Source organism: Sceloporus undulatus, chromosome 2, assembly GCF_019175285.1.
Source record: "Sceloporus undulatus isolate JIND9_A2432 ecotype Alabama chromosome 2, SceUnd_v1.1, whole genome shotgun sequence".
Classification (NCBI taxonomy): domain Eukaryota; kingdom Metazoa; phylum Chordata; class Lepidosauria; order Squamata; family Phrynosomatidae; genus Sceloporus; species Sceloporus undulatus.
In genome coordinates this window covers 127,040,150-127,054,309 of record NC_056523.1, presented here as the reverse complement: position 1 = coordinate 127,054,309, position 14,160 = coordinate 127,040,150, and the positions used below count along the sequence as shown (strand labels likewise).

Here is a 14,160-nt window from a genome sequence, read left to right as displayed (position 1 = left end):
ATTTCCTCACCTCGGAAATGCCAGAAAAGGATGCAATTGCCATGCATTCTTTTTTGCTTTTTAAAAGCAATTCAGGGCTACCCCTGAATTCCTTGCAAAAGCATGTATCATTTTGCCAATTGCCTAATTGACAAGAGCAACAAATGTAACATTGAGCATTAATGCGACATTAACCCATGCAGAAAGTTGCAAAATTGTGCCACTTTTTACTTTCAGGAAAATCCCGAAAGTAAAAAACAGTAAGATTTTGCCCACTTTCTGCATGGGTTAATGTTGCATTAATGCTCAATGAGCCCAATGTGTCTGAAAACAATCCCGCTTTTGTAGGAATTTCCTGGCATTTGAACCCCATTTATCCATGGGATTTGGGCACTTTGCCTTCCGTGTGATAAACTCCATAGGGCCAAAAAATATTAACAAAGCTTGTAAACACGAGTGCAGGGAGTAGAGGGATCATGGCTATTTCTCTGCCAACTATGAAATTATGGGACTTGTGAGAATTCTGCTAAACTGGCCCTCTTGGTTGAGAGATAACAGGAACAGAAGATAAAATCAACTTTCCAGATTATCCTTGCCAGCCAGTATTTGAATTTTTTCCTAAATCCTTTCAAAGATAAATTTCCTGAAACAACCTGAGCAGGGCATCACAGCAGCTCCATTTCATTACTCACAAGAGAATTTCCTTGTGAGGACTCAGGAAAGCATGACCTGGAACACCATTAACCCATTAAAGGCCTGAGCTTTCTTCAGGGCTAAATATTTAAAATGAAGGAACAGAATAGGGACTAAATCCTCAATGTGGAAAACTGCCCTGTGATGCACATCCAGTTGGTACTCACAGAGCATCAAACTCTCCTCTGTTCTCCTCTAACTCCTCTGTACATTCACAATTTCAGTTAGATCTCTATGACAACCCTGCCAAGTTCTGCACAACCTCTCCCCATTTAATCAGAAATCTTAGTAATCTTGGTAAAATTTTAAAAAGACAGGATAATACGCAAGAGTTCTATATGCTGCTTAGTTGTAGAGAGATTCCTGCAAATGCAATTAGCTCCCACAACCTTCAGTCTGAAGCAAGATATACATCAGACTTGACGTTACAACTGAATGCATCTTGTTTTGGTTTTTCTCCATTAATCTTTTGCACAGTGATGCTTGCTCACCCTTTCTGACCAACTCGGGTCACTCTGAGATCTTCACCATACTTGGCTTTGATCCACTTGATACCCTGGAGCTGAGGATCAACCATGAGTGGCCAGCGCTCACAGTTAGTGAGGATGGTGGCATTTTCAGTGGACATGCGGTCAGCTGGTAGCCCTTCATTCTGCCAGGCTGCTATGTCAGCATCATCAGTCAGCATTCTCAGTGGGTCAAGTGAGGGAGTGATGGGGATTGCAACCTGGGGAAACAAAAAAAGCACACAGCTTGCAGACATCAGGAAAAGGCCCAAGTACAGCCAAACTGAGTTCCTACTATTTAACAGAAAGTTTCCACAATTAGTAAAGTAACATGGAGTTTCTTAAGATATTTTAAGTTGTTGTTACATGCGGTAATTCTAACTTATGGAAATCCTATCCTGGGGCTTTCTTGTTAAGAGTTATTCGCTATTTGCTATTATCTTCCTCTAAGAAGGAGATTTGCTATTGTCTTCCTCAAAGGCCAAGAAAATGTGACTTGTGGTGACTCAATGAATTTCCAGGCATGGGATATGAAGCCTGGTCTTACCCTACACATTTCAAGCAGAAAAGCACCATTTAGAACTGTTTTCATATTTCCTGTTCTACAGTGATGGTATAGATGGTTGTGGGGAGCATAAGGCATTTTGTACCTCATCTTCAACAGCTTTGTGCACACCATTTAGACCAATCAGCAGTGCCTCATTATTCCTGCTTACGAACTCACAGTTCTAAGTCATTAATCAGACCCATCCCCCTAGGGATGTTTGTTCTGAATCTTTAAACCAGAGTCATTTGTTCACAATATCTCTGAGATTTAACAGAGATTAGAAAAGTTCCTTTTTTTGGTTTATAATTCCCCAACAAAAATTTCATTTTCACTAACCAGAGCACATAACAGGATCATACTACGTTTTAGGCAGATATTTAATTTTATGTCTCAAAGCTTTAACAGTTTTTAAGAGCCTCCAAATTCAAGAGTGGCTTCTTTAAAAAATCCAACACTAAAAATAATGAAAATTGTTAATTGTTTTTATATGTTGCCTAGTTTCTCAGTCTCTCAGACACATGGTACAGTGACATTCTTCATAGCTTATATCTGTGAAGAAAAGCCTTTTTAAATACAAAAATATACTTCATAATTCAATTTTAAAAACAGAAAACAACTTCACAACCTTATCAAAAAGATGTACAAAACTGACTTGGCTTCACTGCACACATATCAAAGAGGGGACAATAGTTAAAACAGTCTTTCCCATCTAGTGCTCTCCAGATGCATCAGACTACATTTCCTATCATGCCTAGCTACCTTGCAGACATTACTGGACATCTGAAAAACACCAGGCTGGAGAAGGCTATTTTAAGGGATCCCCACCTAAGGGGAAATAAAGGTTAAAGTAAATGTTTCTGCTTCGATGTGATTGTCTAGTTGTGTCCAAGTGTAGGGGCGGTGCTCATCTCCATTACTAAGCTGAGGGAGCCTGTGTTGTCAAAGATGGCTCCATGGTCATGTGTCTAGCATGACTAAATGCTGAGGCGCATGGAATGCTGTTACCTTACCACCGAAGTGGTACCTATTTATATACTTGCACTTTTACATGCTTTCAGACTGCTAGGTCAGCAGAAACTGGGACTAGTGATGGGAGCTCACTCCATCACATGGTGCTTGGGTCTTGAACTGTCAACCCTGTGACCTTGTGGTTGTCAAAGTCACCATTTTAACTGCTAAACCACACATCCCACTAAGGGGAAATACCTAGGGGTAAATAATTGCTTTTTATATTTTTGTTGTTTTACTATTAGGCTGACTTCATATATATTCTGTTTTAATCTATGTTATAAAACACCTTAATTCTTGCACTGAAAGAAAGGTGAGAGGGAAATAAGCATAAAAATAATATTCTAAGTGATACAGGATCAGGACATGGATTCTGCTCTCAAGGAAGAAAGGCATAGAAGGGAGAATGTCCTTAGTGGTACCCTCAAGGACCACTCACCACACTTTGACAGTGATATGTGATGATTCTAAGTGACAGAATTCCTACACAGAGCAAGTTCTAAATGGTTATATTTTAAGGGATAAGGGTAAGCCCTGCCTGCTGTGGTGGGCTGTGTGGACCAGAAGCTGTACAGACACAGCGTTTGAGGTGCTGAGCCAAAGCAACTGGTGGCTCCATTACTGCAGAATGGGGACTATGAAAAAGCTATAAAATTCATGGGGTCATCATAAGTCAACAGGCAGCCTGAAGGCACATACACAGACATAAAGTGTGAAGTGGCTGTGCCTCCACAGATAATCCAGGTTGCAAGTGAACTGTCCAGGGGCTGAACCCTCCTCTCAGCATAGGTTCATTATTTGAACAGTTTTAATACAACCCTGAGCAACTGTAGAGGTGCTCCTGTAAAAACCAAGTGTGGATTCCCCATTACACAGTAACAAAGTCACCAGCCAGCTGTGATGCGTTCCCTGTCCCCTGCAACCCAAAAGATAATTATAATGATTATTTTTTGGATTAGTTGGTTTTTAATATGTAGTTTTTAATCTTATACTGTTTAATCTTGTTTTAAGGGGGGCTACTATGTATATATGGTTGTATTTTAACTTGTTGTATGCCGCTTTGATTGCTTGGCAAAAAGTGGGATAGAAATTTTAAAATTATTTATTATTTTGTTTATTTAATATGGGAACAGCTTTTCCCTGGTGAGCCAGTGAACAGGGGAAGATGGAGGCACACAATTTATATAGGCAGAAAGGCACATGGAAATGACTCTCAAAGTGCTACTTCCCTTCCCTATAGACTACTAGATAGTTGAGCAGTAGGGAGAAATGATGGCAACTTCAATCACTATGAAGGCTGCATGGATGGAAGGCCTCCGTGTGCAGACTACCCATCAGTTTTTAAGGGGGATAAGCTTCCATACAGATACCATGTGATTTAAAAATGATTTCTTCCTTGTTTGCCCATATGGGATTGGAGCTGCTAGACCAGAAGCCACACTTTTTGCAATTTTAAAGTTCCAGTTCTGAACAGAGTAGAGAGTAGCAATTCCACTACACTACCCTCCTGCACCTCTATCAAGAATCCACATGCTGAAAGGAATTAAAACAATGGACAGGTATGGGCAACGTCCCCTCTCTTATCTTAACAATTTATTGTAACCTTTTATACACAAAACCAACCGATGACACAAAAATGTCAAAACATAAGGCCTGGGGCAGGCTAAACTGACAGCTTAATAGAACGGGATCAGATTACACATTGTACTTTTGCAGAATGTAATTAGCACATTCACAGGTTGTGCTGCTGTTGTGCTACAGGCAATGTTCACACAAGTTCTAGAGAGATATGTCCTACACACGAGGCCCCTCCAAAACCAGCCCAGCTTAGCCAAAATGCTTGGGGCTAGAATTGCTAAGGGTACATCGTACAGTTACAGTCAGCATGAATTCTCACTGAAATAATAAAAATAAATTATATATAGATACAACATATTCTGTAATATTGTATTTTGGTATCTAAGTCATTTCACAGTGATGGAGAGAAGCAAAATAAAACAAAGCATGAAAAATGAGGAAGAACTAAACACTCCAGGATAAAAGCCAGAAATAAAATACAAAGAACCCCCAAAGTATCAAATCAAAGCAGGCTTAAAGAACTGAATAAATGTTTGTTTCCCAGACACCATCATGATCAATTACTGGTGAGGCACTTTGAAAGTTAACTCTATATCTTTTCCATCATAAGTACATACTGCCTGTAGCTTCACATTCATAGCAGAATAGAAGCCCATAAAGTATAAGTGGGATGCCTGGGAAAATTTAAGCTATCTTGTGCTTACTTTTAGCTCGTTCAAGTATGGTTTCCACACATTGTCCATCAAGTCCTGCCTGAATTTCTTACTGAAGTAGCCCAGGTAGGAAACAAAGGCAGTTATCAGCAAAACATCTCCACAAAGCGCACTCTCTTGCAGCTTGAAGTCTTTCACTGATTCAGCCCATCTCACATTCTCAGAGGCTAAGCCCCCAACCTAAAATGATCAGTAGAAAATTAATATAGGCCACAATTCTATAAAAGTACTTTTCCACCATTGCTCTATGTACGTATTACATACTCTCACAACTGTATACTCAGAAGAAATTTGCTGTATATTTAATTGGGCTAAATCCAGGTAAGTAAGTATATGTATAGAATTGCAGCCCAAATTCCATGACAAGAATTCCGTTGTAGGACTTACGACAAAACAAAAAGTGTGCAACAGAAGCTCTGAGAAGTACATTCTGGTTTCAGCAATTTTGTAATCCTGGGGAAGGTACATTCTTGTCTACTGAAGACATTTCTCCTCGGAGGCTGTGGGAATAGCTCCCACCTGCCCTGACAACTCCTCTGTACCATAACACAATTGTTAGAGGAGTGATGCACTGACAGAGTGTACATTATATCCATCTTTGCATCTTTCCTTTCCAGACAGTATTCTGTCTAAATTTTATTTCTTTAAACAATTGTCAGCAAGGAATTTCTAGAAACTTACAATGTCTTGCCTGTTTGTTTCAAGTCTTAACCTGAGAGAAGTAACATGTTTGTACATTTTGTACAGTTATCCAGCTATTTTCACTTTTTACTATAATGAAATCTAGTGTACATCTGGATTAATATAATATATAAATAATATATAAAATATGTCAGCTCATTCTCTTTAAAATGTTTTTAAAGGGAAAAAAATCTTCTCTCTCACTGTGAGAGGCATTCTGGTTCAAGTAGCTCTATCCTGTGGAATCATGGGATTTGTAGTATGGAGTGGTAATTTTATACTGTCCTTCAAGAAAATGCACCAGAGCCTTCAAGCATCAAGCTCTAAGGACCTCTACCAAATTATAAACCCCAGAATTCAATGGAATGGAGTCTTGACTGTTAAATTGGGCTCAAACTGCTATAATTGTGCAGTATGAATACCCCCTGCATTACTTTCATTGGAACTGTCAAGTTTAGTAAATCATTCAAACCCCTCCCCCCCCCCAAAAACCCTCCAGTTATACCATCACTTGTATTAAATTAATGCATATGGTAATACAACATAAATTCTTGTCCCTGACAAGATGCATCTGAAAATGTAACCCAGAAGCTTTTTAACATGACCAGTCCCTTACTACAAAACATTACATCCAATCATAGTAGTACCTATTTGTTATTTGAACATATGAAGGTTAATGTTGTATGTATGTTCTGTAATTGTTCAGGATTGTGCTTTTAAAGTGGATCTCATTTATGCTGTTTGTGGGTTTTGTTTTTTGTTTTTGCTGAAATGATTTTTTTCAGTATTATTTATTATTATTATTATTATTATTATTCCTTCATCCTAGTCTGTTTTTAACTAAGCAGAAGCAGTTGTCATATTAAAAGACTGATATTCCCCAATGGTGGGGAATTTGTTGCCCTCCTGATGTTGGCCTGTAACTGTCACCATCCTTCAGTATTAGCAAAGCTGACTGGTCCTGATGGAAGCTGAGCAACATCTGGAGGCTCATAGGCCCAATCTAGATGGACCTAAAGTGCACCCTCATCACGTGCTAGGGGTTGGCTGAGGGCGCACCACCCATATGTGCCTCACTCCTAGCATGTGATGAGGGCGTCAAAATGGCAGCACCCTGTACACACGGGCACCGCCATTTTGACATGATGGACGCCTAGTGTCCACACATCCCAGCGTCATTGTGACACTGCGAGTGTGCCATTGGCGCACTGCGGCGTCACAATGGCACCGCAGCAGAACCTGCTTTTTGCGGGTTCTTTTTGCTGCATGAGGGAGCCGCGCGGTTTGTCCACTATGGCTCCCTCGCACAGCAAAACAAGGCGCGGATAGACCACCCTTTTTGGGTGGCCTGTATCCTGCCATAGGCTCCCTGTGCCTGAATTAAAGCTTCTGAACAAAAACTGAGCAAAAGAGCAATCCTGAAACAAATGAACAAAACAGATGTCTTTGGGGAAAACAGAACAGAATGCAAGATCAGCCTTATAAGACAATGAATACAAAATAGTATGTCAACCGGGCTAGAACTGTCGTGACTCATGTGTTTGGCAATTAAAAGTGCCATCAGACTATCATAGTTAGCATTACAGTGTTCTTAAATTACTACTCTATTGCCAGGTATTGGTTTTTTGTTTTGTGTTTTGGACAAAACAATGAGAATTGAAACAGGTATCACACCTTTTACTACCCAAACAAGACAAACCCACATGCTTATTAGTCATCCTGGGGCTTTTTTTAAAAAAAGTCATCAGAAGATTGATACAACATGTAAGGGAGTGTATGTACCTAACCAGGTCATCTGATATGTGTAAAATTGCAGCACTCAGAAAAGTTGTTTTTCAGACTACAATTCCTAGAAGTTCCCAGCCAGCATGATTAGCATCCACGTTGGCAGAAGAATTCTGGGGGTTGCAGTCAAGAAAAGTACTTTTCAGACTTCTTTCAAATCAATTCAATCTCCATAGAGAAAATAAGTTCTTTTCCATTATCCCCATTCCTCTTTCAAGATTGGGTGCTTTCAAAGACAACACATGCTCCAAAACCAAGCACATGGACAATTAAGTCCTAATCATTAAGCCCTGCAAAAGTAAAGGGTTACTTCTGGAGTATTTAGATGTATGACCTGATTTGAGAATAGTAGAGAAGGTGAGCTGTATCAGTCAAATTGCATGAGGTTCTTTAGACCACAAAAAGAATCTATGGTATCATGCAGCAAGAATGTTTTTCATTTTTAATCCAGTTTTTCATCTGCTTCCAGAAACAAAAACTACACTAGTTCTTGGTTCCCGCCAATATTTTTCTTCTGCCAAACATTCAAAACAAAGACTGGGATTTCTACTCTCCCCGTACACATGGGAAGTCACTGTAAGAAGTTTCTGGTTTTAAAGTCCCACATATGGGCTACAAAACTGAATCTTTCATTTTTCCAACTTCCATCTTAATTAAGAGATCACTGTCCGTACTAATTAGTTGTCATTGCTGTTTTCCTGCTTTCACTTTTTAATTGGTTCCTGTATGAGTGACTTCTTCAGGAAGAGCCTTAAAGCTAAACTCTCATTCCTCTGTAAATAAATCCAAACAGGGTTTGGAAATTACTAGCTCCACTTGCTGGTGAAAATAAAGAATGGTCCAAGACTTGAGGGTACAGTAGAAAGGGCATCTCCTATGTGCTGCTTTCATTAATTGTTCTAGAATACAGTGTTCAACTGTGTGGCCTTTTGGGCTCAATTTTTTAATTAAGCACAACTTTGAATACAAGCATTCAGTTTAAATCAGCCATTGACATAATAATGGAAAAAGGGGAGCTATAAGCAGCGCACCAAGGAATTCTAAAAGAAAATTAGCGTGTACTTTATAGACTATAGCAAAGCCTTTGACTGTATAGATCATGAAAAGATATGGAACATCCTTAAAGACATTGGAGTGCCAATACATCTTATATTCCTGATGAGGAATTTGTACTAAGGACAAGCGGCTACTGTCAGAACAGAACATGGAAAAACAGAATCGTTACTAACTGGCAAAGGGGACAGACAAGGATGCATTTTTTCACCCTATCTTTTCAACTTGTATGCAGAACATATTATACAAGGAACAGGTTTGGACACAGTAGAAGGAGGAGTGGAAATAGGAGGAAAGAACATCAACAATCTAAGACTGTTACCATACTATTAGCAGAAAACATTGGAGACCTAGAGCAACTACTAAGAAAGGCCAAAGAAGGAAGTGCAAAGGCAGGCTTACTATTGAACATAAAGAAAACAAAAATAATGCCCATGGTGAATCTTCACAAGCTCAATCTAGACAATGAGGAAATAGAAATAATAAAAGAGTTCCTATACTTGGGATCAAACATAGGTCAGTATAGAGACTACAGTCAAGAAATCAGAAGAAGACTAATAATGGGAAGGGCAGCTATGAAAGAACTTGAAAAGGTCCTAAAGAGCAAAGATACACAACTAAGCATGAAAGTCAGAATTGGTCAAGCAATTATATTCCCCATTACCATGTATGGATGTGAAAGCTGGACAAGTAAGAAAATGGACAAAAAATAAATACATTCATCTGAGATATGATGCTGGAGAAGAGTGCTTAGGATGCCATGGATAGCAAAAAGAACAAATAGGTGGGTCCTAGAGCAGATCAAGCCTGAAATTCCCCTGGAGGCAAAGATGACTAAACTGAGGCTGCCATACTTTGGAGACATCATGAGAAGGCACAACTCATTAGAAAAGACAATAATGCTGAGAAAAGTGGAAGGAATTAGGAAGAGAGGAAGACCACATGTTAGATGGGTGAACTCAATTAAGGAGGTATGAATCTGCAGAAACTGGGAAGAGTAGTGGAGGGTAGGGGATCTTGGAGATGTCTCATCCACAGGGTAGCCATAAGTCAAGATTCACTTGAGGGTGGATAACCAATAATTACAGATACATTCCAGTGTATTAATAAATAATATTTCACTTCCCTTCACATTTTGTGCAAGTGTTATAGGTAAGTAATAAAAGGAAGAAAGTAGTTTGAAGGATGCCTTTCAAACATATAAAGCACATGGAATTCCAAAAGACACCTAAGACTGCATTTACACTGCAGAATTAATGCAGTTTAGTTTGACACCACTAACTGTCATGGCTGAGTGCTATGAAATTCTGAGATTAGTAGTTGTGTAAGATATTTAGGAGATATTTAGAAGATACAGTATTTAGGATCACTAGTGTGGCATACTGGTTTGAGCAATGGATTGTGAATCTAGAGACTAGGGCTCCATTCCCAGCTCTGCCATGAAACCAAATGGGTGACCTTCAACAAGACACATGTTCTCAGCCTCAGAGGAAGGCAATGGCAAACCTCCTCTGAACAAATCTTGCCAAGAAAACCCTATGATAATTTTGCCTTAGGGCTGCCATAGGTCAGAAATGACTTGAAGGCACACAACAACAAGAAGAAGACATTTAGCCTCCACTATCAGAGCTCTGGTGCCACAACAAACTATAAATCCCATGAATCCACAGGATGGAGCCATGATTGTTAAAGCAGTGTCATACTGCATTAATTCTGAAGCAGAATTAACAGCAGCAGCCTTAGTCTTTCCATTTTGCAATACACAAGTTTGGTTATATTAAAAAGCAGTTGTATTCAGACCCATAGAGAGACTGCAGTATTTTTATCATTAGTACTTATAAGATGTCATTTTTTAGGTTAATTGTACTGTGGTTAGGGGATGCTGCATAGTCAATGGTTTGAGGGCAGCAGTCTTGTTTCTATAGGAAAGATGTTAGAACAGTATGACATGAACCCACCAAGTAGTCCAAATCTCTTTTTCCTTCTTGTTAAGCAGTTGCAGCAACTCTTTCACACAATGCAATACTACAGAGCTACATACCTGAACAGAGACGTATTGCAAAGTTAAAGGGCAACCGCGCTCATTAAAATACCATATGTTAATTAACATCACAAATTATTGGTTTCTTTCCCTAGCAGCTGGAGTCAGTGAATGGCTGCTATGCTGACAGCCACATATCATTCAGAAAACCAGATGATATAGTCATATGTTGCTACGAGTGATTAAATAAGGGAATGGCATAAGATAAAGACTGTTGCCTTTTGGTTTCAAAGCTATGTACGCAATGGTAAAGCTGTGTATCTGTGGTTATTTGCATATCAGGGTAGTTCACTTGTCCATTCAGAAATATGTTTCAACAACTGAAAATTGTCACACCTACACATAGTACGGTTGACCCTTTGTATATGCGGGAGATTCGTCCCAGAAACCTCTCTACGTATGGGAAAAATGTGGGACCTCAAGTCTCATTGTTTGATACGGCCACGGGTGCCATGGGCGCGCAGACCATTTTAATGCCCAGGGTTTGCCATCCATGGATGGCAAGCCCATGTATAGGGCAGGCTCTCTGTACGTAGTATTAATCTACTCCCAGTAAGGCTTACTAGTTTAACTACTATAATTTTCTTCTCTTTTATTTACATGCCATCTTCTTTGAAGAGGTCAGGAATCTTCCCTGTCCTTTAATGTTAACTATCTGATTTACTTCCCAGAAAGGCAAGGGAAGACAAAGACCAAGAAAGAACAAAGGGGCAGTCTAATATTCTCTCTGTGTGTGTGTGTGTGACCTGACTTATTCATTCCCTACTGGAGATCTAGTTAGAATGATTTCAGGATTAATGTATAAACAAATATTACAGAATTAGAAGCAACAGTTCTCCATGAAGCACTAAAAAAAGAATGTATAACTGCACACAAAATTTGGCCTTCACACATCACTCCAGGCCTCATCCAGAAATTCTTACCAGCCGATTTGCAAGGGAGATAGTATTTGCAGTGGCTTCAGCTTCTTTCTGACATTTTAGCTTCTCTGCTGTGGCCTTCTCAAACTTGGCAGTTAGCCTTGCCAGGTTCTCATTGAGGTGCTGTAGTGTGAAAGGGAGAAAAATAGAAGAGAAAGGAAAAATCTTGAAGCAATCCAGTTTGGAATTTATGCATTAATACATAACAACCAGAGGTGGGATGCTCCTCTTTCCTTCAAGAAGCCACACATAACATAAGAGATTTATGTCATTACCATTAGGAACAGAAATCAGACTAACCTTGGAAAAGTGTGATTCCATTGAATCCCTTTTCACTATCACTATGGTGTCACCTCCATGACAGTCAAAATCAACACGGTGAACTCTATTAACTGCATCTGACATTATGAACAGTAAGACTGATTAAACTGTTTTAGTAAACCATCTAGACTTGACCTAGAAATTTCTCAAGGAATTTTCCATCTCTCTAATTGTTGCTGTGAGCAACTTTGTGCACTACTCACATCTTTTCTTTTCACTTTTAATTTCCCAGCTTTGAATTTGACACAGTTAAATTTTGTTATTAGTACTGATTAGAGTAGACCCACTGACTCAATGGGATATACCTATATGTTGACTCACCATTCAACAATTGATTGAATGGGACAAACCAACAGGATAGCAGCCAAGATGTTTTGGCCTAACAAATATATTTTATTTGTTATATTTTTATGTGTACGCATTTGTATTTCTGTAAAAAGCACTCAACACAGGAGGCTGGCATCAGAGCAGAATATGGAGAAACAGAATGGTTCCGAATCACAAAAGGGTTCAGGCATGGCTGCATAATATCACCCTATTTATTCAACCTGTATGGAGGAAATAGTGTACACAGAGCATGCTTGGACTCAGAGACAAGAGTAGTGAAGTTAGGAGGAATGAACATTAACAACCTAAGATATTACAAACAGAAACAAAAAAAGGACCTGGATCAGTTACTCAAGAAGGTCAAGGAGGAAAGTGCCAAGGCTGGATTAACTCTGAACATTTAAAACATTTTTTAAAATGACAATAGAAGATCTAGAAGAATTTGTCCCAGACACTGAGAAAACTGAAATGGTCAGAGTTCCCATACCTTGGTTCAAATATTTATCAAAATGGAGACTACAAGCAAGAAAGTCAGAAGAAGGGGCTGTTTGCACAGGCCAAAAGGCCTGTATTCCCTGCAGCCTTGCATCCCTGTCACCATGTCTGATGCAGAAATGGGGTGCCTGGCCATATGGGCAGTAGCATCACATGGGGGTGCGGGCCACACCAGGTGACAACCCAGAAGGGGGGGTGACACCAGGCTGGCTCTTTGGCCCCACGCAAAGCCTTTTCAGGCCACCCAGATGCCACATGGTGCCTTTTTGAGCCACCTAGATCCCACACAGAGGCACCCCAGATGCTGTGACTGCTCCCTGGGGCCACACAGTGTATTTATGATTGTGCACGCACATACACCTCCATGCATGCTGGAAATCCAACCCCCATAAGTCCTGCCCTCCCCATGAGTGACTGCACAGGGTGACACCAATCCTAAAGACGCCACTGCATGTGGGTACAGCCAGGTGCCCCATTTCTATGTCAGGTGCAGGGACAGGGGGTTTCCCAATAGAAGTGATGGTGCTGAAATGTACAGAGCATGCACTGGTAGTGGGTCATTGAACTGGCCCGGGGAGCAACCCAAATGAACATCTGGGTCAAAATAGCACAGGCTCAGCCCATGCTTTCCTGGCCCGTCTGCTCAAGGCTGAAGAGTAGGATTGGGAAGGGCAGCTATGAAGGAACTGGATAGGAGCCTAAGGTGTAAAGATGCAACTCTGAGCACTAAACTGAGGATTGTCCAAGCCATTGTATTCCTCATAACCATGTACAAAAGTGAGATCTGGACAATAAAAAAAGCCAATAGGAAGAAAATCAACTCATTTGAGATGTTGTGCTGGAGAAAAGTACTGTACTGAGAGTAACATAGGTGATCAAAATGACAAACATATGGTTTTTAGAACAGATTGAGCCTGACCTCACTCTGGAAGCCAAGATGATTAAATTAAGGCTGTTGCACTTTGGTCACATCATGAGGAAAACTGAATCATTAGAAAAGACAATGATGCTAGGAAAGCTGGAAGGCAGTAGAAAGAGAAGAAGAATTCAAAGAGACCACAGAACTTCTGCTGAGCCTGCAGGACATGATCAGAGAGGTGGAGTACAGGGAATCATGGAGATTTCTCATCCACAGGATTGACATGAGTCGAAGTCCACTTGAGAGTAGTTAACAACAACAAAAACCCATCAAAGCAATCAAAAACATCAAGAGAGGGAGAAAGCATGACAATATTTTTCTGTTTCACAATTAAGGCAGGAAGCAAATGTACAGCAGAGCAGAGCAGAGGGTAAACTGTGGCACCACAACTGGTAGAGAAAGAGGAAGCTAATTAAATAATAAATACATTCACAAACACACACAGAGAGAGAGAGAGAGAGAGACAGAGAGAGAGAGAGAGTCTTTGCAAGTTGCAGAAATAAATCAATAAATCTGGCAAATTGCAGCAAGCTGCCACTCTCCTAGCTGAGCTGGTAATTTGCACTTAGCTGTTTCTTCTATCCTGGAGTTAAG

The 14,160-nt window shown here is 40.0% G+C and overlaps 1 protein-coding gene across 1 annotated transcript in view; it reads right to left on the bottom strand.

Moving 5' to 3' along the window:
* The window catches only part of LOC121920402 (dynein axonemal heavy chain 9-like), a 195,274-nt gene that overhangs the window by 120,180 nt on the left and 60,934 nt on the right, over nt 1-14,160 (bottom strand). Inside the window, exons 12-14 of the mRNA XM_042447539.1 lie at nt 11,508-11,627; nt 5,016-5,204; nt 1,164-1,399 (exon numbers count right to left, since the gene is read on the bottom strand). Of these exons, the coding sequence (XP_042303473.1) occupies nt 1,164-1,399; nt 5,016-5,204; nt 11,508-11,627 (545 nt within the window). The remainder of the gene's footprint in view (nt 1-1,163; nt 1,400-5,015; nt 5,205-11,507; nt 11,628-14,160) is intronic.